Here is a 26622-nt window from a genome sequence, read left to right as displayed (position 1 = left end):
GAAATTAAGAAAACAATCCCATTACAACTGCACCAAAAATACTAAGATACCTAGGAATAAACCTAACCAGAGTTGAAAGACTTGTGCTCTGAAAACTATAAAACACTGATGAAAGAAACTGAAAATGACACAAAGAAATGAAAAAACATTTCATGCTCATGGATTGGAAGAACAAATATTGTTAAAATGTCCATGCTACCTAAAACAATCTATATATTTAATGTAATCTCTATCAAAATACCAATAGCATTTCTCGCAGAGCTAAAACAAATAATCCTAAAATTTGTGTAGGATCACAAAAGACCATGAATAGCCATAGTAATCTTGAAAAAAGAAAACCGAACTGGAAGCATCACAATTCTAAACTTCAAGTTATATTACAAAGCTGTAGTAATCAAAATTGTATGGTACTGGCACAAAAAAAGACATAGATTAATTAAACAGAATAAAAAACCCATAAATAAATCCTCAACTAAACGGCCAATCTTCTACAAAGCAGGAAAGAATGGAATGGAAAAAAAGACAGTCTCTTCAAGAAATAGTGTTGGGACGGGGCGCCTGGGTGGCGCAGTCGGTTAAGCGTCCGACTTCAGCCAGGTCACGATCTCGCGGTCCGTGAGTTGGAGCCCCGTGTCAGGCTCTGGGCTGATGGCTCAGAGCCTGGAGCCTGTTTCGGATTCTGTGTGTCTCCCTCTCTCTCTGCCCCTCCCCCGTTCATGCTCTGTCTCTCTCTGTCCCAAAAATAAATAAACGTTGAAAAAAAAATTAAAAAAAAAAAAAAGAAATAGTGTTGGGAAAACTGAACAGCAACACACAGAATAAAAAAAAAAAAACAGGACCACTGTCTTACACAATTCACAAAAATAAGTTCAATATAGATTAAAGACCTAAATGTGAGACAGAAAGCCATAAAACTCCTAGAAGAGAACACAGGCAATAATCTTTTTGAGGCTAAAATGAACAAATCAGGAGACTATAGATGCTGGAGAGGTTATGGAGAAATGGGAACCCTCTTGCACTGTTGGTGGGAATGCAAACTGGTGCAGCTGCTCTGGAAAACAGTGTGGAGGTTCATCAAAAAATTAAAAATAGATCTACCTTATGACCCAGAAATAGCACTGCTAGGGATTTACCCAAGGGATACAGGAGTGCTGATGCCTAGGGGCATTTGTACCCCGATGTTTATAGCAGCATTTTCAACAATAGCCAAATTATAGAAAGAGCCTAAATGTCCATCAACTGATGAACAGATAAAGAAGTTGTGGTTTATATATATAATGGAATACTACTTAGCAATGAGAAAGAAAGAAATATGGCCTTTTGTAGCAATATGGATGGAACTGGAGAGTGTTATACTAAGTGAAATAAGTCATACAGAGAAAGACAGATACCATATGTTTTCACTCTTATGTGGATCCTGAGAAACTTAACAGAAGACCATGGGGGAGGGGAAGGGGGGAAAATTACAGAGAGGGAAGGAGGCAAACCATGAGAGACTCTTAAAAACTGAGAATAAACTGAGGGTTGATGGGGGATGGGAGGGAGGGGAAAGTGGGTGATGGGCATTGAGGAGGGCACCTGTTGGGACGAGCACTGGGTGTTGTACGGAAATCAATTTGACAATAAATTTCATATTTAAAAAAAATAATCTTTTTGACATTGGCAGTAGCAACTTCTTTCTAGGTATGTCTCCTGAGGCAAGGGAAACAAAAGCAAAAAAGCACAGTGAAGGAATCAACAAACAAAACTAAAAGGCAACCTATGGAATCAGAGAAGATATTTGCAAATGACATAGTCAATAAAGTGTTAATATCCAAACTATATAAAGAACTTATAAAACTGAAAACCCAAAAAACCAAATAATCCAATTTAAAAATGGGCAGATGAGATGAACAGACATTTCTCCAAGAAGACACATAGATAGCCAACAGACACATGAAAAGATGTTCAATATCACTAATGTTGAATAGCAAATCAAAACTACAATGAGATATCAACTTCCACCTGTCAGAATGGCTAACATCAACAACACACACACAAGAAAAACACAGGTGTTGTTGAGGATGTGAAGAAAAAGGAACACTCATGCACTGTTGGTAGGAATGTGGTAGGAATGCAAACTGATGCAGCTACTCTGGAAAACAATCTGAAGGTTCCTCAGAAATTAAAAATACAACTACCCTACCATCCAGCAATTGCAGTACTGGGTATTTACCCAAAGAATACAAAAACACTAATTCAAATGGAATACATGCACCCCAATGTTTATACCAGCATTATTTACAATAGTCAAATTATGGAAGCAGCCCAAGTGTCCATGAGTTGATAAATGGGTAAGGAAGATATGGTGTGTGTATGTGTGTGTGTGTGTGTGTGTGGTGTGTGTGTGTGTGCAACAGAATATTATTCAGCCATAAAAAAGATGTGAAATCTTACATTTTTTTTAAGTTTATTCATTTTTGAGACAGAAAGACATAGTGTGAGCAGGGGAGGGGCAGAGAGAGAGAGGGAGACACAGAATCCAAAGCAGGCTCCAGGTTCTGAGCTGTCAGCACAGAGCCCAACGTGGGGCTCGAACTCATGAACCACGAGATCATGACCTGAGCCGAAGTCAGACACTTAACTGACTGAGCCACTCAGGCACCTCCAAAAGATGAGAAATCTTAACATTTGCAGTGAAATGGATGGAATTAGAGAGTACAATGCTAAGTGAAGTAAGTCAGTCAGAGAAAGACAGATGCCATCTGATTTTACTCATTTGTGGAATTTAGAAACAAAACAGATGAACAAAGGGAAAAACAGAGAGACATAAAGACAAACCAAGAAAGAGACTCAATTTTTTTAAATGTTTATCTATTTTTGAGAGAAAGAGAGAATGTGAGTGCGGTAGGAGAGAGGGAGAGAGAAACAGAGGATCCAAAGGGGGCTCTCTGCTGATATGGGGCTCAACCTCACGAAAGAACCACAAGATCATGATCTGTGCCAAAGTCGGATGCTTAACCAACTGAGCCACCCAGGAGCCCCCAGACTGTTAATTATAGAGAACACACTGATAGTTACCAGAGGGGAGGAGGATGGGGGTATGGGTTAAATAGGTGATGGGAATTAAGGAGTGCACTTGTCATGAAGAACACTGGGTGATGTATGGAAGTGCTGAATCACTATATTATACACCTGAAAGTAATGTAACACTGGATTTTAGCTAATTGTAATTAAAATAAGAACTTTAAAAAAAGGAGCACATTATTTCTGAAATTTATTGTATTACATTTATATAATTTAAAAAATTGGCCTCTCTGCCTTCCTTCTTTCTCTTACCAGAAAATATTATTCCTAAATGAGACTTAGATATCATTTCTGCATTATGATAGAAAAAAGATACATTCCTTTCAGTAATCCAACTTTGTTACTCTTTATATTTCCTAATTATGGTCCCCTCTACATTGGCATATTTTGTTATTATTGCATTGTGATCGCAATGTCCTCCAACTCTTATTTACTGGGGAGACTATGTTCGTTGTCTATATTCAACCTATTGATATAGAAAACTCAAGGTAGCATTCAGGAACACAATAATCTCAGACTGTCCTGTTGAATAGCACGTTCCTGCTGTCCATAGCTAGACTTAAACCTGTCTACTTTCCTCCATTATTCTCTTCACCAACTGACTATCATGATCTATACCAACACAGAAAAGTTTTCATGCCTAAGCCAGTTTGTCTCACTTCGCTTGCTGATGCTCCAACTCCTTGTAACTATCTTTATCTGCCTGTGTTCTTCTACTTGGCTAACGGCTAAAGTTCCACATGTGTATATGCTGTACCCAAATAAACCGTGAGCTCTCTAAGAATATGACAATGGTTTTATATCTTTATTTTCCAACCTAGATCAATATTACAAAAGACCCAGAATACTAGGCCATAGAAAACAATCATGAGTGAGGGACATACAACAGAAAAAGCTCATACAATGCATTCTCTTCCTCAAGTAAGGCTGAAATAACAGTTAACAGATATTATGTCTGTTGAAATAGTAGCAGCTAGATATAGGTTGGAAAGTGACGTAAGTCCAAACCATTCTATATTTCTTCATAAAAGTAATACTACATTATGTTGGTTAGACAAATGCTTCAATATTTGTGGATAAAAGCAATTTGTTAGAAAAATTATGATCACATTTTGTTTTTTAAGTTCCAAAGTATCACAAGATCAACCCACAAATGTCAAATAGTAAAGTGTTATCATGAGCAACTTCCTCTTTAATAATTGCCTTGACTTTATTTGAGTATGAAAAATCATGTATTTGAGTATGAAAAATCAAAAATCTGTACAACAGAGTTGTAAAATAGAGAGGATGAAAAACCACAAGTCAGAGACCTGATTTCTAAAGCACAGAAAAGCTAAAATTGAGTATGAAACTTTCTACATTCAGTATTTCCTGGAGGACTCAAAGCACAATTAAATAGTCTTCTAGTTTTCAAAAACATTTTATCAATTTATGCTGAAGTTCTCTTTCCAGGACAAAGGAATATATTAAGCTAGTAGAAATCATAATACTACCGAATAACAATAATGGGCTTCTTGTTAATCTACTAAGTGGTACCTTAATTTATAATGGCTTAAAATTTTAAGTTCCCAGAGGATAAGGGCCATGATTTAGACACCTCTTTATGCACTCAGCACTGAAAACAGTATTTTATACATACTGGATACTCAGCAAATAATTGCTAATGATGAAAGTGCTCTTCCAAAAGAATAAAAGACCTTATCTGTAATACAAATGTATAGTTGAAAATATACAATCCAATAAACCTTCTTCAGGTTCTCAAGCCATTTAGTGGTTAAGAATTTATTTAAAGATGTTATGTTTCAAGATGCTGGACACAAATTAGAAATATATGTTAGGAACAGAAGTCATTATATGTGTCTTTGGAACCTATAAGAAAGTGTGTTTAGAAATCATCTTGGAGAATAATTTGATTTGGGAATCTCAGTTCTGAGCAACATGTAATCATCCTCTATGCACAGAATCTCAATCTGTTCTGCTAAAGCATAAAAATGCAGATAATACTTGGAACATTCAGATAAAACAAATGCTTTCCTGAAGACAAATGGCAAATATGAAGAGCTATTAGCCTTGGCAATAGACAGCAGCTTTTCAGCTCATTATATGGATGATCAGTATGCTGCCTTGAGCAAAAATATAAAAAAGGACAGGAGAAGGTTATAGTAGCACCACAGGATACCTGAGGGATCAAATATTCACCTGTGAACATGAGCCCGTTGAGATAAATTGTGAAATTTGTGAAGAGTATGTTAACGTTTTTGCTTACTTTAATTTTACTACATTGGCATCAAAATAACACAAAACCCTGGGGCATTTTTATGTAAGTATAGTTTTATATTTATATAAATTCATAAAAATATAAACTGTAGAACAGGTAAGTAAACCATAGTACATTTGCTCAATGGAATTCTATGGAACTATTATGTTCAAGAAAATTATATATCAATTTATCAAATAAAAAAATTCTATATATCCTTTACTTAGATGCACTATTTATATTCCACAGCATTTACCCAATCATTGATATTCTCTATAGACAGATGGATGGATGTTTATAGATTTTATACGTGTACAATTTTTTTCTGAACCACTCGATAGTTAGAGATACTTCATCCCTTTACCCATAGATACTCCTGTTTGTACATCCTAAGGAAAGAGAATTCTCATACAAAACCATATTCCAATTATAAAAGTTGGGAAGTTTAGTATTGATACAATATTTTTTATGAATAGTCCATGTTAAAATTCCGTCAGTTCTTGCATTTATGTCTTTTGTGGCTATTGCCATCCAACCAGGATGAAATCTAGGGCAAGGCAATGCATTTACGTGCCAGGTCTCTACTCTCTGATACGGAACGTTATTAAAATGAAGTCGTTTTTCTAGTCTCCCAAAAAACTTTTCTGATCAGTTTGCAGGTTTTGATGTTTCATAACATTTTTGTTTCACAAAGTATGAATCAGTGAAATTTTAAGATTGTATCACACAGCAAACATGCAGCTATGAAAAATAATGTATACTAGATGCATGTAACAAATATTAAAGCATGTGCCTGTATGCTACTCTTGGCCACATTGTTTTACATTGAATAATAAATGTAATACTTTACTCTCTATCATTAAACTAGGAAGTAGAGATGATTCCTTAGTGAGTACTTCATTTTATGGTTCTTTTAAACTCTGTACTACTTTTTGATATTCTTTTTAAAAAAATTTTTTAATGTTTATTTGTGTTTGAGAGAGAGGGAGACAGAGTGCGATCAGGGGAGACACACAGAAAGAGGGAGACAAAGAATGTGAAGCAGGCTTCAGACTCTGAGCTGTCAGCACAGAGCCCAACGCAGGGCTGGAACTAGCAAACTGTGAGATCATGACCTCAGCCAAAGTGAGACATTTAACCCACTGAGCCACCCAGGCGCCCCAGCTTTTTTATATTCTAATAGTAGAACAGTTAACACTATTAACAATGCTTTTCTAAATATTTCATTCTATTTGGAGATTTAGAAAAATCTTCTACTGAAGAAATATAGGTAATTCAAAATAACAAAAAATGTAGAGATAGAGTTTTAAATAATTTTCTTAGACATACTATCACTTTATTAAATTTGAATTTCAGTTAATAGTGTTGTCATTCCTAGCAATACCTGTTCCCACAAAAAAGTTCAGCAAAGATTAAACTGCATTATTTACTAATTAAAAGTTGCCCTTATAATGTTAAGCATTAATAACTTAAACTTTTTCCTTCAACGTGGTAATGTTATCAAGAGAATTGCAAATGACATCAGTAGGTAACATTAGAAAACCTATATGCAAAGTTCTATTTGAATGCCTACTACCAAAACAAAAATTACACTCTATTTACAATGAGAAATTTTGTCATCTAGTGTGAAAATTCAAGTGGTAAATATGGTCACTGCTGATGAAACACTACAGCTTTTCAGAAATTTCTTAAAATCAGCTTTTTGGCTTGGTTTTCTAAAGATTCAATTAATGCACAAATTAAAAGGGTACTTTTCTTTTGCCCCTCCTTTTTTTGATTAAAAAAGAACATACATTTCTCTTAATCTCTTAGATTGCTATTTTTCTTGGAATTTTCTTGGAATACAAGTATCCTGGAATAGAAGTATCAAATTTATAGATCAAGATGTATCCACATTTTTGTGACTTGTGATACATATTGTTAAGATGTACCACAGAAAGTTTTCCTCCTATGTTTTATGGGGAAAAAAAGCATTGAGTTTCTGATTTAGAAAGGCATGAGTAGGGCACTTGGGTGGCTCAGTTGGTTTAGCATCCGACTTCAGCTCAGGTCATGATCTCACAGCTCGTGGGTTCGAGCCCCATGTTGGGCTCTGTGCTGACAGCTCGTAGCGTGGAGCCTGCTTCAGATTCTGTGTCTCCCTCTCTCTCTGCCCTTCCCCTATGTGTGCTCTCTATTTCTCTCTCTCTCTCTCTCTCTCTCTCTCTCTCTCTCTCTCTCTTTCTCAAAAATGAACAAACATTTTTTAAAAAGTAAAAAAAAAAAAAAAAGAAAGGAATGAGTTGAAGTGGGTAGAATGGATTGAAACAGAAGTTATATATTTCAGGTCTCTATAGTACAAGCATCAGATAGAAATATCACTACAGTATTAAGTGTTTTGCTGGTTAAAGAGTCTTAAGTGCCAGCAGGATAAAGCTGTGTTTTCAGAAGAGCAAAAAGATAACATTTGAATATTTGAGTATGGAGAGAAAACATGCCAACCTTTTAAGGCCAGTTAAGTCATAAAGCTCTTACGTTTGATCTGATTTACTGATTGAACAGTGGCTGTATTTTACTCAAGACTTTCTTCATTTGTTGCTTGTGGATATTGCAGTATGTTTTGATAAGATGTGAGTCTGTCCAGTAATCTTAGAAACCCCACTTTTTATACTCACTTTTTTTTTCTCCAGTGCTTAAAACAATGCAGAGTCAATGCTCAGTAATATTTTTTGACAGACGGGTTTTTCAGACATATAAATCAGTCAATAAACCAATCACTCAGATTGGAGGTACTGTAACCCTCCATGATAGGAACTGGTTATGGCAGAGGAAGATACAGCCTGGACCTTTGCAAGACTAACTCAGATGCCCATATGTCATGACCCCTTCCTCCTTCCATTGTAAGGCATGTGAGAAAAAGATGAATCACAGACAAGGAACATAATTCAGCTGAAAGTAACAGAGAATCAAGTCAATGAGAGTTCAACACTAGCTGTAGGTACAAATAACACTCATCTGAAATCACCATTAGGGTAAACATCTCCCTTCTTTCCATACGCATATTTGCTTTTTCATTAGAACTAGAGGGAACATATTCATCAATCAAGGTTTGGAGTTACAATGCAGCAATGAGCTAACCATCGGGAGATATATTGTTATTTGTTTTTTCATGGTGTAGGATGATAAAGTAATCTGTCTTCAGTTTTCAGTTTGTTAAAATCACATCCAAAAATCAAGTGGAAAAAGGTACATGTACATGAGTAACTCCAACACATTCAGTAGATTTCTGTGTATATTTGGTTCAAGATCTATAATGTCCACAAGAAGAGAAGAGTTGGCTGAATATGGTTATACCTAGACTATTATACAAAAAAGATTTCTACTGTTAGGACATGAATGTATATTCGCATGCCATAAAATCAGGATTAGCTAATATGCCATCATATACTTACATCATGAATGGCTAGTTGTAAAAATAAGTTTGACCTGAAGCCCAGTGCAAGCATTTTAAAATTTATATTCCCTCACTATGAATATAGTCAGAGGTCCAGTGTTTCCCTATATTTCTATGTGCTTACTGATGCATATATTCATTTTTTCTATTGTCTCCTACATTTTAGATCTTGGAAAGATTCTGATATGACTTATAAAATATTTAAAAACAAATGTATTTTTTTGGCTACAATTTATTCATTCAATCCCCACAACATCCAATATATAAATACTATAAATAAAAGGACTAAATTCCCCATATTCACATTAAAATAATCACTATCATTTGGGGGACATGGTATGTTATCTCATTTACTCTTCAAAACTAGCAAAGAATAGATTCCATTATTCCTGCTTTATGAATATGGAAAGAGAATCTCAGAATTTAGGAGAGACTTGCCCAAGTCTCCAAGACAAGATTTAAACCCAAATATGTTTGACTCAAAAGCCCACTCATATATTGTTCTGAGTCAATTATCTAGAATTGTGAACAATTCCTCTAGAGAAAGCACTATGGGCTGCTATAAACAGTGGAATGAATGTTGGGTGGGAAGCAAGCTGAGTATATTAGTTTTATATTGCTGCTATAAGAAATTCCCACAAACCCAGTGTCTTAAAACAATACAAGTGTATATTGCTTCCTAAATGAAATATAATACAGTTATATTCATTCTTATAGTTCTGAAGGTCAGAAGTCTGACATGGGCCTCACTTGGCTAAAATCAAGGTATCAGGAGGTCTATATTTTTTCAGAGAATCTAGAGAAGATTCCATTCCCTTGCCTTTTCCAGCTTCTTGACGTCACCTACATTCCTTGGCTGGGTTCATTCCTCCATCTTCAAAGCCAGCAATGTAGCATTTCTCTGACCCCTCTTGTGTCCTCACTTCTATCTCTTACCACAGCCACAAAACTTCTCTGCTTTTCAGGACTCGTGATTAGAATGATCCTGATAATCCAGGATAATCTTCTCATCTCAAGGTCTGTAACTTAATCACATCTGCAAGGTCCCTTTTTGCCGTGTGAGGTTGATATATTCACAGATTGTGAAAGTGGAACACACACACCTTTGAAGGGTGGGAAGGGACATCATTCCGCCTATTACAGTGAGCTAATATGTGACTGATAGTCACATCTCCCTGCCAGAGGGCCTTTTTTAATATTTTGGGGAAGACGACTGTTTACAAAAGTGAATCTCAAATAAGCAGTCCAATAAAGTAAAATAATGTAAATAAATAAAAAAATATTTTTTAATCTATTGAAGTAATTTTCAGCTAGTAGGAAAAAGGAAGATTTTTGGATGACTGAATATTACAGATTTTAGCAGGGTCCGTTTTAAAGACAAACTGAACTGAAAAAGTCTGGGATGTGAAAATATGATCCTCTGCTGGGAAGTGGAGCATATACTAGATGAAAGGAATAAAAATGGAGAGATACTTGAGGAAAGAGACAAGCAGAATAGACAAAATCTTCCAAATAATAATCATAAAAATAACATTTTTGAGCATTTAGTATGTGCCAACTACTATTATTCGAACTTTAAGTTTATTCTGGAATCCTTATAACAATTTTATAAAGCATGTGGTGTCATTCCAATTTTACACAGGATATAAATGAAGGTTAGGGAAGTTAAATAATATAGCACAGTGCAAGTGATTAGCAGCACCAGCATTCAAACCCAAGTTAGACTTATTCCAAAGACCATGCTCTTAATCACTGTGCTAACCTATGAAAGAAATTCAGCTCTGGTAGAAATTTAACAACCAGGGACATCCAAGATTGTATGAAGCATGTCCCAAGAGTTGAAAAGAATACAGTCAAAGAAAAACAGATTAAATGCAATAGTCGACAGTCCAAGAACATTAACGGCATTGGGAATTCTTCCACTGGCAACCCTCCCTAACTTCCAGACACACTGAGTGACTGGACTCCATTCACTATGAATAGGATTGATGAAGGAAGACTTAACAAGTGAAAATTAGTCAAATGAATGAGGCAAAAACAAAAGCACAAGTAGATGGATAACCACGCTACTACAATTGAAATAAAACTGATCAGGACTAATTTTACACCACACCAGAAGTGAATCAGACCACAAGGATGAAGTCCTACCAGTAGCAAAAGTGATGATGCTGATAATGAGAACATGATGTTCAAGCTCTCTTCATCTGTTCTAAATTTGGGAACAGTTTTAGAGATTGATAAAGGACTTAGTCTGCATAAAGTCAAATATCTCCAGCTTTCCGATCATGAAAAAAGGAGGGGTAAACTTATTCCAGAAAGGTGAGCCTTGCTTAACAGTTTGCTCAGCATTCCTGTATCTTACCTGCTTTCAAAGAGCTTCTCTTTTCCTCCAAGATAATACCTTTTTAAAATCTCTACTTTCTTGTCTTTTCCCCCCCACCACCATTAGCACCAGAGTTGCCAAATCAGGGACTGTGATCTTTAAGTATGGGTCATTGGTAAGTTGGATTCATCTGGAAAGGTACATAAACTGAATCAGTCAATTAAAAGACAAGAGAAGTAAAACTGAAAGGTTGGGAATGTATCCACAGAAAAGAGAAAAGAGGTTTCACTGGAGACCGAACTCATACAAAGACTGATGCATTTGAGAGAGATGAGCGTGTCATAAGCTTCTTTTACATCAACCTGGAAGTGCACAGCCTGGATTTGAAGAGACAGTTATACATCAGTACTTGGTTATTCTGAAATCCTGTTACTATCCAGATGTCAGATCCTATTAGATCACATATGACCATCAATTTCAAGAGAGATGCAGAAACACAGCTCTGGGCTGTCAGCACAATTTTAAATCATGTCATTTAAACACATCCGTGTTGGTCTTTACAAGCCCTTTGTTTACGGTGGGTCTTACTCTGAATAAATATTTTAAATCACTTCATATTTTAACAGGATTTTTAAGTCACATCTACATTTTCTATAAGACAACAGCACTATATCTCAGCTCCTGTCTCCAAATGTGATAACCAGACAATAATAGATGTGGGAATTTCAGATGTTGACTTTCAGATTTACAACTGTAAATTAAGTGAGTTTTATCTTTGAGGTATCGTGTTTTCTGAATCCCATTCTCCTGATCAGGCAACAAATTTCCTCCTGTTGCCTCTAGCCCCCAAGTATTCCTACTGCCCTACTCAATGTGTCACTGGTTGTTACACTTCTGCCATCCTGTCCACGTAGAATTCATTCTCCAAAAGTTCTAGTTTTAAAAAATTGGTTATTATAGTTATGATAAAATATGTGACAAGGTGCTAGTGATCAATGATGTTTAAGGATTATCACTGCTGTTTGTTCACATGCATGTGTGATTATTCACTTATTTAACTATATCTATGAACACTTGTTACATGCCATGTACTATGCTATCAGTTTCACAAATGTTATCTCATTTTTGGGTCTTCAATGCCTTCTTTACCGTTGGTTCCAGAGCTATACCTAGTCATTCCTTAAGTCATGGGTAGCTCCCTAAAAACATTTGAAAACAACTGTCAATATGAACTTCCTGGATGCTATGATGAAAAGGCAATATAGCAAAACACAGATATATATAGTATATGTTTTTATAATAACAAAAAATAGAAAAAATGTTTGGCAGTCCTCAGTTGATGACCCTGATAAGTTATAACTTGCATTCCTGGTCAGACTGTTGTATTCTTTCTTTAGGACAAGGAGTAAATAATAGTGGTTTTTCCTGCAACCTGACAAGACCATCAGGAAAGATAGTTTTGGTCAAGGAACACTTTACTGACTTCAAATTGTAATGTGTAGCTAGCTTTCTGCTCTGTCATTGAGGAAGGTCAGGTCTCGTTAAGTATGTGCTAAGGTCAAAGCTGAATCACAGCTAAGGTCTAAATATAGATCATCTTTCTAAAAACTGTGGCCTCTTTTCCGTGGCTGCAGTATGTACAACACAGGAGTCTGATTTACACAGAGAAGCCGCCTTTTCTTAGAGAAAGTAGGTCCAGTGAAAAACACTGGCTTTTAAAATAAGGAAGAAAGTAGGAGTGTGCAAATTAAATAAAGATAAGTTGTTAAAGGTTAACTAGTTTCTCCTGGTGGTGTTGTAAGCAAATAGCATAGTCATTCTCTGGTTCTAAATATTTAGATGTTTTATTTCAGTCACATAGTGGGAGCTGAGAACAAATGTGGGTAAACCAGATACAAAATACCTTCACCGAACATAAGCTAAAACCTATTCTCTTAATTCTTCAGTGTTGAATCATATGTTATGTCTGGACGATAAATATGAAGAATGTCAAAGTGGCTCTGGTATTGCCATGGGTTGGTACACACAGATGCAAGGAAAAGCATATCTATCCTGAAAGTATGTTATCATCACTGCTATTGCATGCGTTTTCTATTGCTACATAACAAATTACTGGAAATTTGGGGGCTTAAAATACCTCTTCATTATTTCCCAGTTTCTGTTGATCAGAAGTGTGGACACAGTGTAACTGGGCTCTCTTCTTGGGGTCTCACTATGCTGAAGTCAAGGTCTTGGCCTGGCTGAATTCTCCTCTGGAGCTCAGGATCCTCTTCCACATGTTTTCGGGCTTTGTGGAAAATTTTGTCGCTTGCAGCTGTAGAACCGAGGTCCATGTTTTCTTGGTTGCTGCCCATGAGATTTGCTCTCTGCTTCCAGAGGCCACTCTCAGGTTTTAGCCATGTGGCCCTCTCACGACAAGGTAGTTTACTTCTTCAAAGCCAACACTAGAACCTCTCTTCAGTCTGTTACTATGGGAAGGAATCTTACTGAGTGCAATGTAATCACATAGGTGACTATCACCTTTGCTAGATAATATAGCTTAAGCAAGGGAGTAACCAACTAACTGTATTCCGAGGTCCTACCCACACTTAAGAGGAAGGTATTGGACAGGGCATGTGGGAACAGAATCTTGGAGGCCATCCTAGAATGATACCTTTAACTACTAATCAGAACAAGGGCTTAACTCTGAACTATACAACTGAGGAGAGCGCAAAATGTTACTCATCTCCAGAGCCTAAAGTTAAATGTAAACAGACTCAATTCCAAGAATAATTTTTTCCAGGAGAAAATAAAACAGAACAAAAAAACCTCCGAATGTCTGCCAAAATTCCCAGAGGAAGAAGCTCAGGTCTCAATCTCAGTGTACCCTTTGAACGATGCCTAGTAGAAATGCAAACTCCTATATAGACTAATAATAGGGGCTGCAACGATTTGTGAATGACTATCTAAAAGATACCTAAACCTCAGTTTCCGTAATCCCAAACCCTAACTTCCTATAAAACCACCCCTTTTACCACTACGCTCTCTCTCTCTTTGTTACCATATCCAATAGCTGGCTACAAGCCAATGTGCTTGTTACCATATCCAATAGCTGGCTACAAGCGCAATGTGGCAACATTGCATTCTCTAGAGATAAAGTAAAAAAAACCAACATTCTAATTGTACCACTGACATTTTTTGGAATAGGAATATAATACCAGATAGTCAAGTTTTGATTCTGGAGTATACACCCTGTATGATCACCTCCCGTGGAATGTGAGTGGACCTGTAAATATGATGAGATAGTCTCTCCTTCGAATAGGTTACATTATCTGGCAAAGTGATGGGATAGTCACTCTCGTGATTACATTGTGTTATAGAAGCTTCAATCTGAGCGGAGTGAGGAAATTCTTTCGCTAGTGTTGAAGAAGTGAGCTGCAATGTTGTAAAAGGGTCACCTGGATAGGCCTTTAGGTAACTTTTAAAAGCTGAGAGGAAGCCCAGACTGACTAATATCTATCCAAAACATGGTGGCTTCAAGCATACTGTTCCAAGATATTGGCCTACATGAGTTTTCAAGAAGACCCTGGGCCTCATATCAGACCACGTCCCAGATGACACCTCAGTTTTAGCCTGGTGAGTCAGGGGACCAAGCTAACCTCTGACTAGAAAGGGAACCAATGGAAACTTGGTGATAATAAATTTGTGTCAACTTTGTGGTATTTCTTTATGCAGCATAGAAAACTAATACATAAACAAATTAATAAATAAATAAACTAGCAAAATGAGATTTAGGAACTTCCTGCAGCAACCGCTCTCAATAACTAAATCCCAAATGATCTTACTGCATAGCTACACTATTTTCAGGAAATGTACTGAAAACCAAAATATACATTTTTTTATGGTACTCCAGGGTACTACAGATGACAAACCAAAGCAAAAACTCCTTAAGGGTTGAAAGAATGTCAAACCAGTGGGGACTGAGATAAAGAACCCCAACAAAGTTAAAAGAAAATCTGAATAACTAATAATGGTGTATATTATGCATACTCATATATATGCACAGAAGCAAAGGGCACTTACTCGGGAGGTTGTTCAGTGAGAAGTCTTGAGGATGATAGAATCCTGCTTTGCAAATGCACTGATAGGCTCCAAGCACGAATCCTAGGCCTTTAATTGGCATACACTATGAAAAAGAAAAGACAGCAGTATAGTTGACCAGTTTATTTCACAGTATAAAGACTCACAGATATCCACCACTGCAAATGGTAACAGAAGTATCATGTTTTCCAGAAATAAAGTATCTCTTTTTTGAACTATTATTTTAGATTTGTTTGTCAACAGACATTTTTTTTAGAAGCAGCAAACTGAGTTACCTTTCTAAATACATGCCGTTATGGTTGCAGGCACCACACAACTTTAACTCATTCAGTTGACATAGGGAGTAAATTTCTAGGTGCAGCTTTTGGGTTTGATGCCCCAAATAATCATCTGTTTGCTTTGAGAGGTATTTCCAAAGCCTATAAGAATGTCTTAAGAGAGATTCCGTGCTAAATACTTCTATCAAAGCAAAGGCAAGTAGGTAGGTAGGTAGGTAGGTAGGATGTGAGATGTGAAAATTGCTTCTCTGAATTAAATATTCATCAAATTTTCATCCTTGGAACAAAATAACACAAATTGGTGAAATAACAAAACAAGTAAACTTTAAAACACAAATTTAAAAGAGAAAAAAAGATGGAATAATGACACCAAGGGCTCTTTACCTAAAATCTGTTTTATAGATAAGTGTTCTACATGTACATAAATCTAAAAAATTGATCATTTTCCAAAGATGTCACATCAACAGACATAATAGGCATCTCCCAAAAGCTTAATCTTGGTTTCTTTCAAAGAGATCCTTAAATCTCATAAAATTTGGCTTGACATACTTCATTTCTGCTACATTTCTTTTCGGCCCTCTACTAAGATGCCAATCCTTCAACTTTTAGCCATAATAATCAATTAGAAAATATACGATCTAATGGATTTCAAAGTTATAAAACATCCTTCTGATACAGAAGCCCTTAAGAGAAAACTCTAAATAATTTAAATAAGCTTCAATGATTAGTATCAAAATCAATATTACATACCATGAAAACTCCAAGAAATAGAAAAGTATTTTTATCTAAGGTAGCAAGAGTTAATACATGTTCTAAATTCAGACAGAACAAGAAAATATTAACAAAGAGCTTCCTTTTTTTTTTTTTCAACGTTTATTTATTTTTGGGACAGAGAGAGACAGAGCATGAACGGGGGAGGGGCAGAGAGAGAGGGAGACACAGAATCGGAAACAGGCTCCAGGCTCTGAGCCATCAGCCCAGAGCCTGACGCGGGGCTCGAACTCACGGACCGAGAGATCGTGACCTGGCTGAAGTCAGACGCTTAACCGACTGCGCCACCCAGGCGACCCAACAAAGAGCTTTCTAAGAGATCTCTTTGAATATTTTATTTCATGACTTCTACCCCCACACTTTTTCTTTTTACCCAATACACAATTTTCAATTGAAAGCATAGTTCTTGACCCAGAGGAAGATACAAGAAGAGATAAGTACCAATCAATTCAACTGAATTGGCAAGTATTTATAAATTAGAAAATTAGGCTTAGAAAATTCCTATAGAACCTCACTGAAATAACATATACTATTTAAAAAGACCCAGTTACACAATAGGTCAGATCATATTTCTGAACTATATAAATAAAAAAAAAACAATTATAGCATTTATTTTGGAGAAGCACTAGTATTACAAAAAGAACAAATTATATATGTGGTCAGTTAGAAAATATGGATTTGAATTATGACTTTATTACTAACTACTTTTGTGAACTTAGGATGTTCTCATAACTTCTCTGAACCTCAGTTTTTTTTTTAATTTGTAAGAACAACCATTCAGTCAAATTCATGTACATTTTGAAGAAGGCAGAAACACCAAGATGTCCTAATAAATTAAATATAGGGTTTGAAAGGAAGAGAAGAATAAAGGACTTTATTCTGGTTTTCTGGCCTGAGCAACCTTAAGACGGGAGCTGCCATCATTGAGTGAGGAAAGGCTCTTGATAGAGTAGATTTGGAAGAAAGAGCAGAAGTTCAGTTTTGCAAATGTTAAGTGTGAAGTGTCTATTTAAAATTTAATTGTAGATATCAAATAGGCAGGCTGATAAAGTAGTATGGAGCTTAGGAGAGATGTCTGGGCTGTATAATTTGGGATTGATTTGCACAAAGATGAGAGATAAAGCTATAGAATCAGGTAAGACTAGATCACTAAGAGAGTGCCTATTGGCTATGAAGGACAGAGGTCCAAAGTGGTGAGAGGACACCCTAGAACTAAAACGTTAGGCAGAAAGGAAAAAACAAAGGAAACTCAGAAGAGTAATTCAATGGGGGTATCATTATCTCATTAACTAGATTGTGATTCTATGAGCATAACATGTGAAATTTCTTGTAAGTTACATTTAGCAAACATTCATCCAGCATAGATTTATCCAGGTAAACTAAGTCTTACATACTAAGAATACAGTGGTGTAGTTTAAATATTCTGCCTCACTGGAGTTTGGAGGTTAATGCTATTCCTTCAAATAACACTAAATTCCCTGATAATGTGACAGCACTGCAAGTTTTCATTTGAAAACTTTAAATGTTTAAGGCAGATCTGAAAGTTTATTAGAACAAGAATATCTCTTTACAATAAACTAACTCTAAGGTTGAAATAAAAATAAAGGTTAAAAAACCTAACTGGTCAGATAAATATGACCAAATATAAAGTCTCTTAAACATTAAAAAAAAAAGTTTTCCAATCTTACTATGGAAAACACAGCAATATGAATTATTAGTTACCTCAAAGTTTTTTGTCCTTTTCTTAAATTACTTTATATTTTCAAAGGAAAGTAAAAAGCATTCAGTCAGTTAACATCAATATAAGAATATCATCCTGTGTACTTCTTCCAAGATTGTAGGACCCCATGGAACCCAATGTGCTATTACTTATATACATCTGTCTTACTTAGAATATAAAAGTGATCCAGGCTTATTTTTCTACTAATAATTATAAACTTGCAATCAACTTGCAACGCTTTCTTGCTCCATCCACCATCAAGATTCCCTAACTTTGCCATCTCCCAACCAAACTTACACATTTCCAAGATTAGGTAACTAGGTTAGGATTCAAACTAGTTTTTAAAATTCCACATAAGTATGGTGACTCCAAACTAGTTTTTAAAAATCTACATAAGTATGGTGACTCCTCAACCAATGTTGACCATATTTGGACTGAGGAGCTGCTTTCTGTAATTTTTCTCCTGAGGGATTTAGAATTTAAAAAAGATCTTCAACCTAATATAGGAAAAAATTCTTCAGAATTTTACTCTAATTTAGCATTCACTTAAAAATATTCATTTTATGTATTCAAGACATTCATGTTAGATATTCAAATCTAAACCTTTCTACTTTATCTTCATAGAAGTCCAAGAAAGTAGAAATGGAAAAAAGCAACACTTCTTCCTCCACGAAAGTAGCAGTTCCGTGATAGCCTTTGATAAACACTAAACTTCCTATATTAAGACTTACAGTATCTCTGTGAGTGAGGTAGCTACTCACAAGATTGGATGCCCTCTTTGATAAAACCAAAATGCTCATACTTACCAAGCCATGAGCAGAGATATATTAAGGATAGTCTCAACAACATACAATTAAAGTCACATTCCTAGGAGTAATTCAGATCCAAATGGAAAGAGATGGTGGTCAAGAGTGTAGAGCAAAATAGATTCCCAGAAATATACAGCCTATCAAATCTGAGTTATGAAGAAATAAAAATTCTGAACAGATTTATAACTAGTAAGGAGACTGAATCAGTCATCAAAACCTCCCAATGGAGAAAAAAAGCCCAGGACCAGGAGGCCTCAGTGGACAATTCTACCAAATCTTTAAAGAAAAATTAACACTAAACTTTTCCTCAAACTTTTCTAAAATAATTCTTAATTCATTTTGTGAAGCCAGCATTACCCTTATATCAAAGTCGGACAAAGATACTATAGGAAAAGAAAACTACAGACGAATATTCCTGATTAATATTGATGTGAAAATCTTCAACAAAATAATTGCAAACCAAATTCAGCACATTAAAAGGACTACACACCATAACCAAGTGGGACTTATTCCTGGAATGTAATGATAATTCAACTTACAAATCATTCAATGTAATACACCATTGTAATACACCACACTGACAAAATGAAAGACAAAAACTACATGATCATTTCCATTCATTTAGAAACAGCATTTGACAAAATTGAACACACTTTCATGATAAAAACACTCACCAAACTAGGAATAGAAAGAAACTATCTCAACATAATAAAGGCCATATATGAAAAGCCTATGGTTAACATCATACCCAATGGTGAAAGCCTGAAAGATTTTCCTCTAAGATCAGAAACAAGACAAAGCCACTTCTTTTTTTTTTCTAATATATTTTTATTTATTTTCAGAGATAGAAGGAGGGAGTATGAGTGGGGGAGGGGCAGAGAGAGAGGATGAGAAAGAGAATCCCAAGCAGGCTCCATGCTGCCAATGTGGAGCCTGATGCTGCTCAATCTCACAACCATGAGATCATGACCTGGTCTGAAATCAAGAGTCAGACCTTTAAGCAACCAAGTCACCCAGACACCCCAGGCCACTGTCACTTCTTCAGCATTACTGGAAGTCCTAGGCAGAATAATTGGAAACAAAATAAAAGGCATCCAAAAAAGAAAGGAAGAAGGACAATTATCTGTTTGCAGAAGACATGACTATATGTGTAGAAAACCCTAAAGATTCTATCAAAAAAAACCCCTATTAGAATTAATAAATATATTAAGGTAAGTTTTAGGATACAAATATAACATACAAAAAAATTCATTGAAGTTCTATACGCAAAACAATCACAATCCAGAAAGGGCATTTAAAAAAACAATCCCATTTATAATAGCTTCAAAACTAATGGGGTGCCTAGGTGGCTCAATTGGTTAAGTGACCACCTTCGGCTCAGGTCATGATCTTGTGGTTCATGAGTTCAAGGCCCAGGTCGGGCTCTGTGTTGACAGCTCAGAGACTGGAGACTGCTTCGAATTCTGTGTCTCCCTCTCTCTCTGCCCCTTTCCCACTCATGTTCTATCACTCTCTCTCAAAAATAAATAAACATTAAAAAAATAAAAAAAATTGGGGCACCTGGGTGGCTCAGTCAATGGAGTGTCTGACTTCTGTTCAGGTCATGATGTGTCTCTTTCTCAAAAATAAATAAATATTTAAAAAAATAAAAAAATTTAAAAAAGAATAACATACTGAGGAATAAACTTAACCAAACTTAAAAATACAAAACATGGCTGAAAAAAATTAAACATGCAAACACCTGGCCTGATAGCCATGTTCGTGGATTGGAAGACATAACACTGCTAAAATTCCCATGCTACCTCAAACAATCTCTATTAAAATCCCTAAAAAAAATCCCAATGACAGTTTTTACAGAAACAGGAAAAAAAACCATCCTAAAAATCATATGGAATCTCTAGAACCCCAAATAGAGCAACCTTGAAAATGGAGAACAAATTTAGAGGTCTCACATTTTCTAATTTCAAAAACATTTACAAAGCTAAATAATCAAAACAGGGTGGTATTGGCATAATGGCAGATGTATACAGCAATGGCACAGAATACAGGGCCCAGAAATAATCATATATAAAAAAATCATATATACATAAATCATATATAATGATCAAATGATGTTTGCAATGATGTTTCCCCATCCAATGGGGAAAAATGGGCAATCTCTTCAACAAATGGTGCTGGGGAAACTGAATATCCACATGCAAAAGAATTAAGCTGAACTCTTACCTTATAGCATACACAAGAATTAAATTCAACATGGATTAAAGTTCTAAACATAAGGCCTAAAACCATGAAATTTCTAGAAAGAAACAGGGGAAACCCTTCATGATACTGGGCTTGGGAATGATTCCTTGGTTATGGCATCAAAAGCACAGGCAACAAAAGCAAAAAAAAAAAAAAGCAAATGGGACTACATTAAATTTTTAAAAATTTCATTCAACCTATAGAATGAGAGAAAAGATTTGTAAACCATGTATCTGATAAGGGTTTAATATCCAGAACATATAAAAACTACAATTCAACAACAAATCACCTGATATAAAAATGAGCAAAAGATTTGAATAGACATGTCTACATAAAGGACATACAAATGGCCAAGATGCACATGAAGAGATGCTTGATATCACTAATCATTAGAGAAATTCAAATCAAAACCACAATGAGGTATTAGTCTATACCCGTTAAGATGGACACTATTGATCAAACAAAATAACAAATACCGGTAAGGCTGTGGAGAAATTAGAATCCTTATGCACTGTTGGTGAGAATATAAAATGGTGCAGCCAATTTACATGTTTTAAGAAACAACATGGAGTTTCCTTAAAAAATTAAAAACAGAACTGCCATGTGATCCAGCAGTCCCACCTCTAGGTATGTATCCAAAATAGTTGAAAGCAGGATCTTGAAGAAATGTTAAATAATCATATTCACTGCAGCATTACACACAATAGCCAAGAGGTAGAAACAACTCAAATGTTTACCAATGGATGTGCTAATATATACAACGGAATTACTACTTAGTCTTAAAAAAAGAAGGAAATACTGTCACAGGCTTCAACATGGATGGACCTTGAAGATGTTATGCTAAGTAAAATAGGCCATTCACAAAAAGATAAATACCATATGATGTCACTTATATGTGGCATCTACAGTAATTAAATTCATAGAAAAAGAAAACAATGATGGTTGCTAGAGACTGAGAGGGGAACAGAGTTAGTGGACATGGCATTTCAGTTTTGCAAGAGGAAAAAGTTCTAGAGATCTGTTACAAAACAATGTGAATATAGCTAACCTACTGAACTGTACACTTAAAAATGGTTAACATGGTAAATTTTATATCATGTGATTTTGCCACAATTAAAAATTTAAAAAAAGAATTTAGAGCAAAATGGTCTTTTTCCTCAACAATGTGTATGTAAACATTACAGATCATGTTGCAACACAGAATTGGCATGATATGGAATTCATCTCAGCTCCTGGTGAACGTAACCACAAAACAAAACCTGGCTGGCTTGACAGCCATGAAGATTTTGTATGAAGGTACTACTGAGCAGTGCAGTGGCTAAAACAAAGGCTATGTCAGGCATTTAATAGGTATGTCAGGCATTTAATAGAAACAATGCTTGTGCCTAAGGATCATATTTACATATAATTCTGAAGAAAAACCAATTTGGACCCAAAGGAGGAGGCAAAAAAAATGCAAATACAATAAAACTGATATAATTTGGGGCGTCTGGGTGGCTCAGTCGGTTGAGCGTCTGACTTCAGCTCAGGTCATGATCTCGCAGTTCTTAGGTTCGAGCCCGCGTCAGGCTCTGTGCTGACAGCTCAGAGCCTGGATCCTGTTTAGGATTCTGTGTCTCCCTCTCTGCTCCTCTCCTGCTCACACTCTGTCTCTCTCTATCTCAAAAATAAATATAAACATTAAAATTTTTTTTAAAAAACATATAATTAAAAATCCTCTAGAAATGGGTCTTTCAATACCTTTTTTTTAAAGTTTGTTTTTGAATCTTCTTAAAATATAAAACACTTCTTGTCTTCTCTGAACTGAGCACCATGAAGAGAATTTAACATTTTCTTCCTGAGTCAGAATCATTACTCTGAACACTAGGTACTAAACTATGCTGAAATACACTAATGCCCTCTGGAGCTGTTCAAAGTTTATGGCTATTTTTTCATACACTAAATACTAAGACTGCTGAACTTTTTGAGTTCTTATGCTTAGTTTTTATGTTTTTTCCTTTTTCCTTAATTTGAAAACCAAGTGTCATATTTTAAATGTAAAATATGCTAGAACTGTCTTTTCCCTTCTAATTTATAGTTATAATTACCTGTATACCTGGAAACTAGATCACCAAGCATAAAAAGCAAGAGTATTTGAAATAATAAATAACAAAGCAAGAATAAGTAGGATAGATAATAGTTAATATTTTCTAAGTGTTTACTATATGCCAGACACTGTTCTAATGCCTGCACAAGTATTAATACGTTTAATTCTATATCAATTTTATTATCTCCATCTTAAAGATAAAAAAGTGAGGCACAGACCATTAAAGTAGCTTGCCCAAAGCCACAGAGCTAGTGACTGACAGAGCCTGGATTCAACTCCAGGGGTCGGGCTCCAGAGTAATAACTACTTTCCACAAAATACAGGTGCATAGTAGCATTCTATAAACAAGAGTGGATGTCACCACTTGAAATCTATCTTGATCGTTCTAAGACTTTTATTTTTCCATTTTTCTGGGTTTGGGGCAATATTCCAAATGGATCATTTTGCTGGATTTTGTATGAAGTTACTTTAGCTTCAGGTAAGTGAAGATTATCAACTTTAATATATATATGTATATATATATATGAATTTAATGATTATATATAATAATTTAATATATATGATATAAATATTATATATACATATATATATATATATATTTAAGACATGCATTTAATTCTTGTACCTGTTACAAATTTTAAAAATAAGCCTCTGCCTTCCCAATGCAGAGTTGCTTAGCTCAGATTTTATAAAATAATCTTCAATTTAGGGCATACCAGTGAAGTATGTCTTCTGTAACTGAACTTCTGAAAACAGAAGCCCCTCTGGTTCTAAGGAGAATCATGAGGCCAGTTCATAGATGCTTAATCCCAAACCAAACTCAGCAAACACAGCAATGGAGACCAAGGCCTTCTATGGTAGACTAGCCTGTCATTTCTTCCCCTTTAGTGGCAAAAGCATGCCTGTTCTGCTTAGACAGAAGCCTTGCCTAACTCAGACAAGATTTCCTGCTGTATTGAACTGACCGAACCTTATTCAAAATGCAGATGGCAACAACCAGAGGGATAAAGGAAGAGTCTTGACATTGGCAAGATGAAGTAGTAACTTCATCTTCTAGATTATTTTTAAAAGCAGCTTTTTTCTTTTACTCTGTCTTTGTAACTTGTGAAGAAATACTGTAAAATGTTGAATGTGTTAATTTGGGAGTGGGTTTGCGGGGACATCGTACTAAAACAGGTGGCTCTTCTCCACAACTATTTGCAAGTTTATTAAAAACAAAAGGAAAATACTCTAAGCGAGGAAATCTAAAAGGCCTCCAGGCAATGATAGGATACATATCACCCACAAATTTCATCAAACAATCCTCCAAGAAAACAAGAACTCATGAATAACAAATCATGCCGTTTTTCACCAGGGAGAGAAAGAACTATGCTTTGTCTCTATTATTCATTAGTTGCTAGAATCTAGTTTAAAAAGTATGATGGACTGGGGCAGGATAGGGGGAGAGGAATGACGGGATGTTTTACTTCATGATATGGTTAAAATTAAAAACAAGATTTTTCTATTATTAATTTTTGACATGTGTTTGTTGTCAGTGGAGCCAGCTCTCAAAAAACAGGGCTAAACGATGACGATGCAGCATCTGGCTCAGACACATTGTAAGTCTACACACTTCACACTGACACAGCAAGATGCTTTGTGGGAGTTGAAACTGACTCTGGGAAATGTCAGGATTGTAGCTCATTGAGTAAGCAAACCCAGCTTTCCAGACCCTACTACAGAAATAGCCCCAAAGACTCAAGAAACATAGTTCTTAATGTGCTCAACACTTAAAAAAACTACACACTGCTCTGCCCTAAACTCCAAACTCACTAAGAAGCACCTATGTTCTACCTTTGATACCCCGTGTTTCCTGTGGCCACAGCTCAAACCACTGGGAATTTTCTGTTCATTCTTGACTTAATTTAGCTCTTGCTTACTAAACTTCATCGTATGCTATTTGCTTCAGTAACAAAGAGGAACAAAGTTCTCAGAGCACAACCCACAAGCACCAAAGCAAATCAGAGTTGCTGTATGGTGCTGTGCCCTGTTGACCACTAAATGGCCTCCTAAAGCCACTAAAAGGTATGTTTGGAGGAGTCCATCCTCAAACATTTTTATAGAATCACTTGTTCAAATATAAATTGCTGTTCTAAGAACAAAAATTAACAAAAGAATATATGTAATATGATTTCAATTTTATAAAATTCTTTTATAAAGTCCTGTTTAGGGATATATACATATGTGAAACTAAAGAACAGAGTGATAACACAAAATTCAAGATAATGATTACTTTTTGGTGGGGCAGATGAGTGTAGGATGAGGGAGGAGTATACAGGGAGTTTCTGAGGTACAGGTAACAAGCTATTTTTTTAAAGTTTACTTCTTTGTTTTGAGAGAGAGAGAGAGAAAGAGAGAGCATGCACAAGGGGGGAGGAGCAGAGAGAATCCCAAACTGGCTCTGCACTTGAGCACAGAGCCAGATGCAGGTCTTGATTTCAGGAACCAAACTGTGAAATCATGACCTGAGCCGAAAAAAATCAAGAGTCAGACTCTTAACCGACTGAGCCACTCAGGTGCCCTGTAACAATCTATTTTTTAACCTGAATAGTTGGTACAATCTTTACTGCAATATCCCCAACTCCAAGCACAGTGCTTGACGTACAGTAGGTACCAAAAAATATTACTAAAATGAGAGAAGGAAGGAACTGACTTTAATTTCTAGCTATGATACATTGTCGTGTAGCAGGATGACGTTCCCACCAAAAACAATGAAAATGTCTAGATAAGTGAAAGAAAAAAAAAAGAAGGGGGGGAGGAGAGAAAGAAACAAACTAACCTACCTACCCATGTGGAGGCATCAGAAAACTGCAAATGGAGCCAAAATTGAAGGGCCAAGATCATAGAAAGAAGGAAAATGCATAGATATTCCATATTCTCCATTTCTGAGTCAAACATAATATTTGATAATATGAGGCAGTGGGGAAAGACTAAGAATCTGACAGATGGAAGCTGGTGAGAGGTAGAGAAGCCAGAAAAATTAGATAATCTCACAGGCCTGAGGATGAAAAAAATATTCAGTTTGGGGGCTGCAAAAATACTCAACCCTAAAGACAAAATCCCAGACATAATGCGAGGACAGAAGACTAAGTTTCAAAAATGCTTATTAAATTTTTAAGTTGCCTAAATTGCAAGTCCAAGAAGCAAAGCAGGAACTGAAGAGAAACAGGGTTGAATTTCTGGCAACAATACAACGTTAAACTCCTGAACTGGAGTTTAGGACCTTCCAAGGACAAAGGGCTCTAATAAATATCCGAGGTTCTCAGTAAGCCCCTGGAATATCATACCCTGGCAATAAGAGTAAATAGATATTCTGAGCTTTTCACAGACTTCTGTCCATTTTGGTATATATCAAGGACTACTTGGGTTAAGGTGATCTCTCCCTATCTAGTAAAGCATCATAGACAGGATAGAGCCTCTCTGGGAGAAGGCAATGCATACAGAACCACTATGACAACATAATATCTGGCATTAACTCTCAAATTACCAAATACACCAAGAGAAAAACAGACAATATAA

At 35.8% G+C, this 26622-nt stretch overlaps 1 protein-coding gene across 1 annotated transcript in view; it reads right to left on the bottom strand.

The window, feature by feature from the left end:
- The window catches only part of GPR158 (G protein-coupled receptor 158), a 421143-nt gene that overhangs the window by 209527 nt on the left and 184994 nt on the right, over positions 1–26622 (bottom strand). The window contains exon 3 of the mRNA XM_043564334.1: positions 15142–15244. Within this exon, the coding sequence (XP_043420269.1) occupies positions 15142–15244 (103 nt within the window). The remainder of the gene's footprint in view (positions 1–15141; positions 15245–26622) is intronic.

The sequence above is a fragment of the Prionailurus bengalensis genome, chromosome B4, assembly GCF_016509475.1.
Source record: "Prionailurus bengalensis isolate Pbe53 chromosome B4, Fcat_Pben_1.1_paternal_pri, whole genome shotgun sequence".
Classification (NCBI taxonomy): domain Eukaryota; kingdom Metazoa; phylum Chordata; class Mammalia; order Carnivora; family Felidae; genus Prionailurus; species Prionailurus bengalensis.
This window is presented reverse-complemented; position numbering and strand designations above follow the sequence as displayed.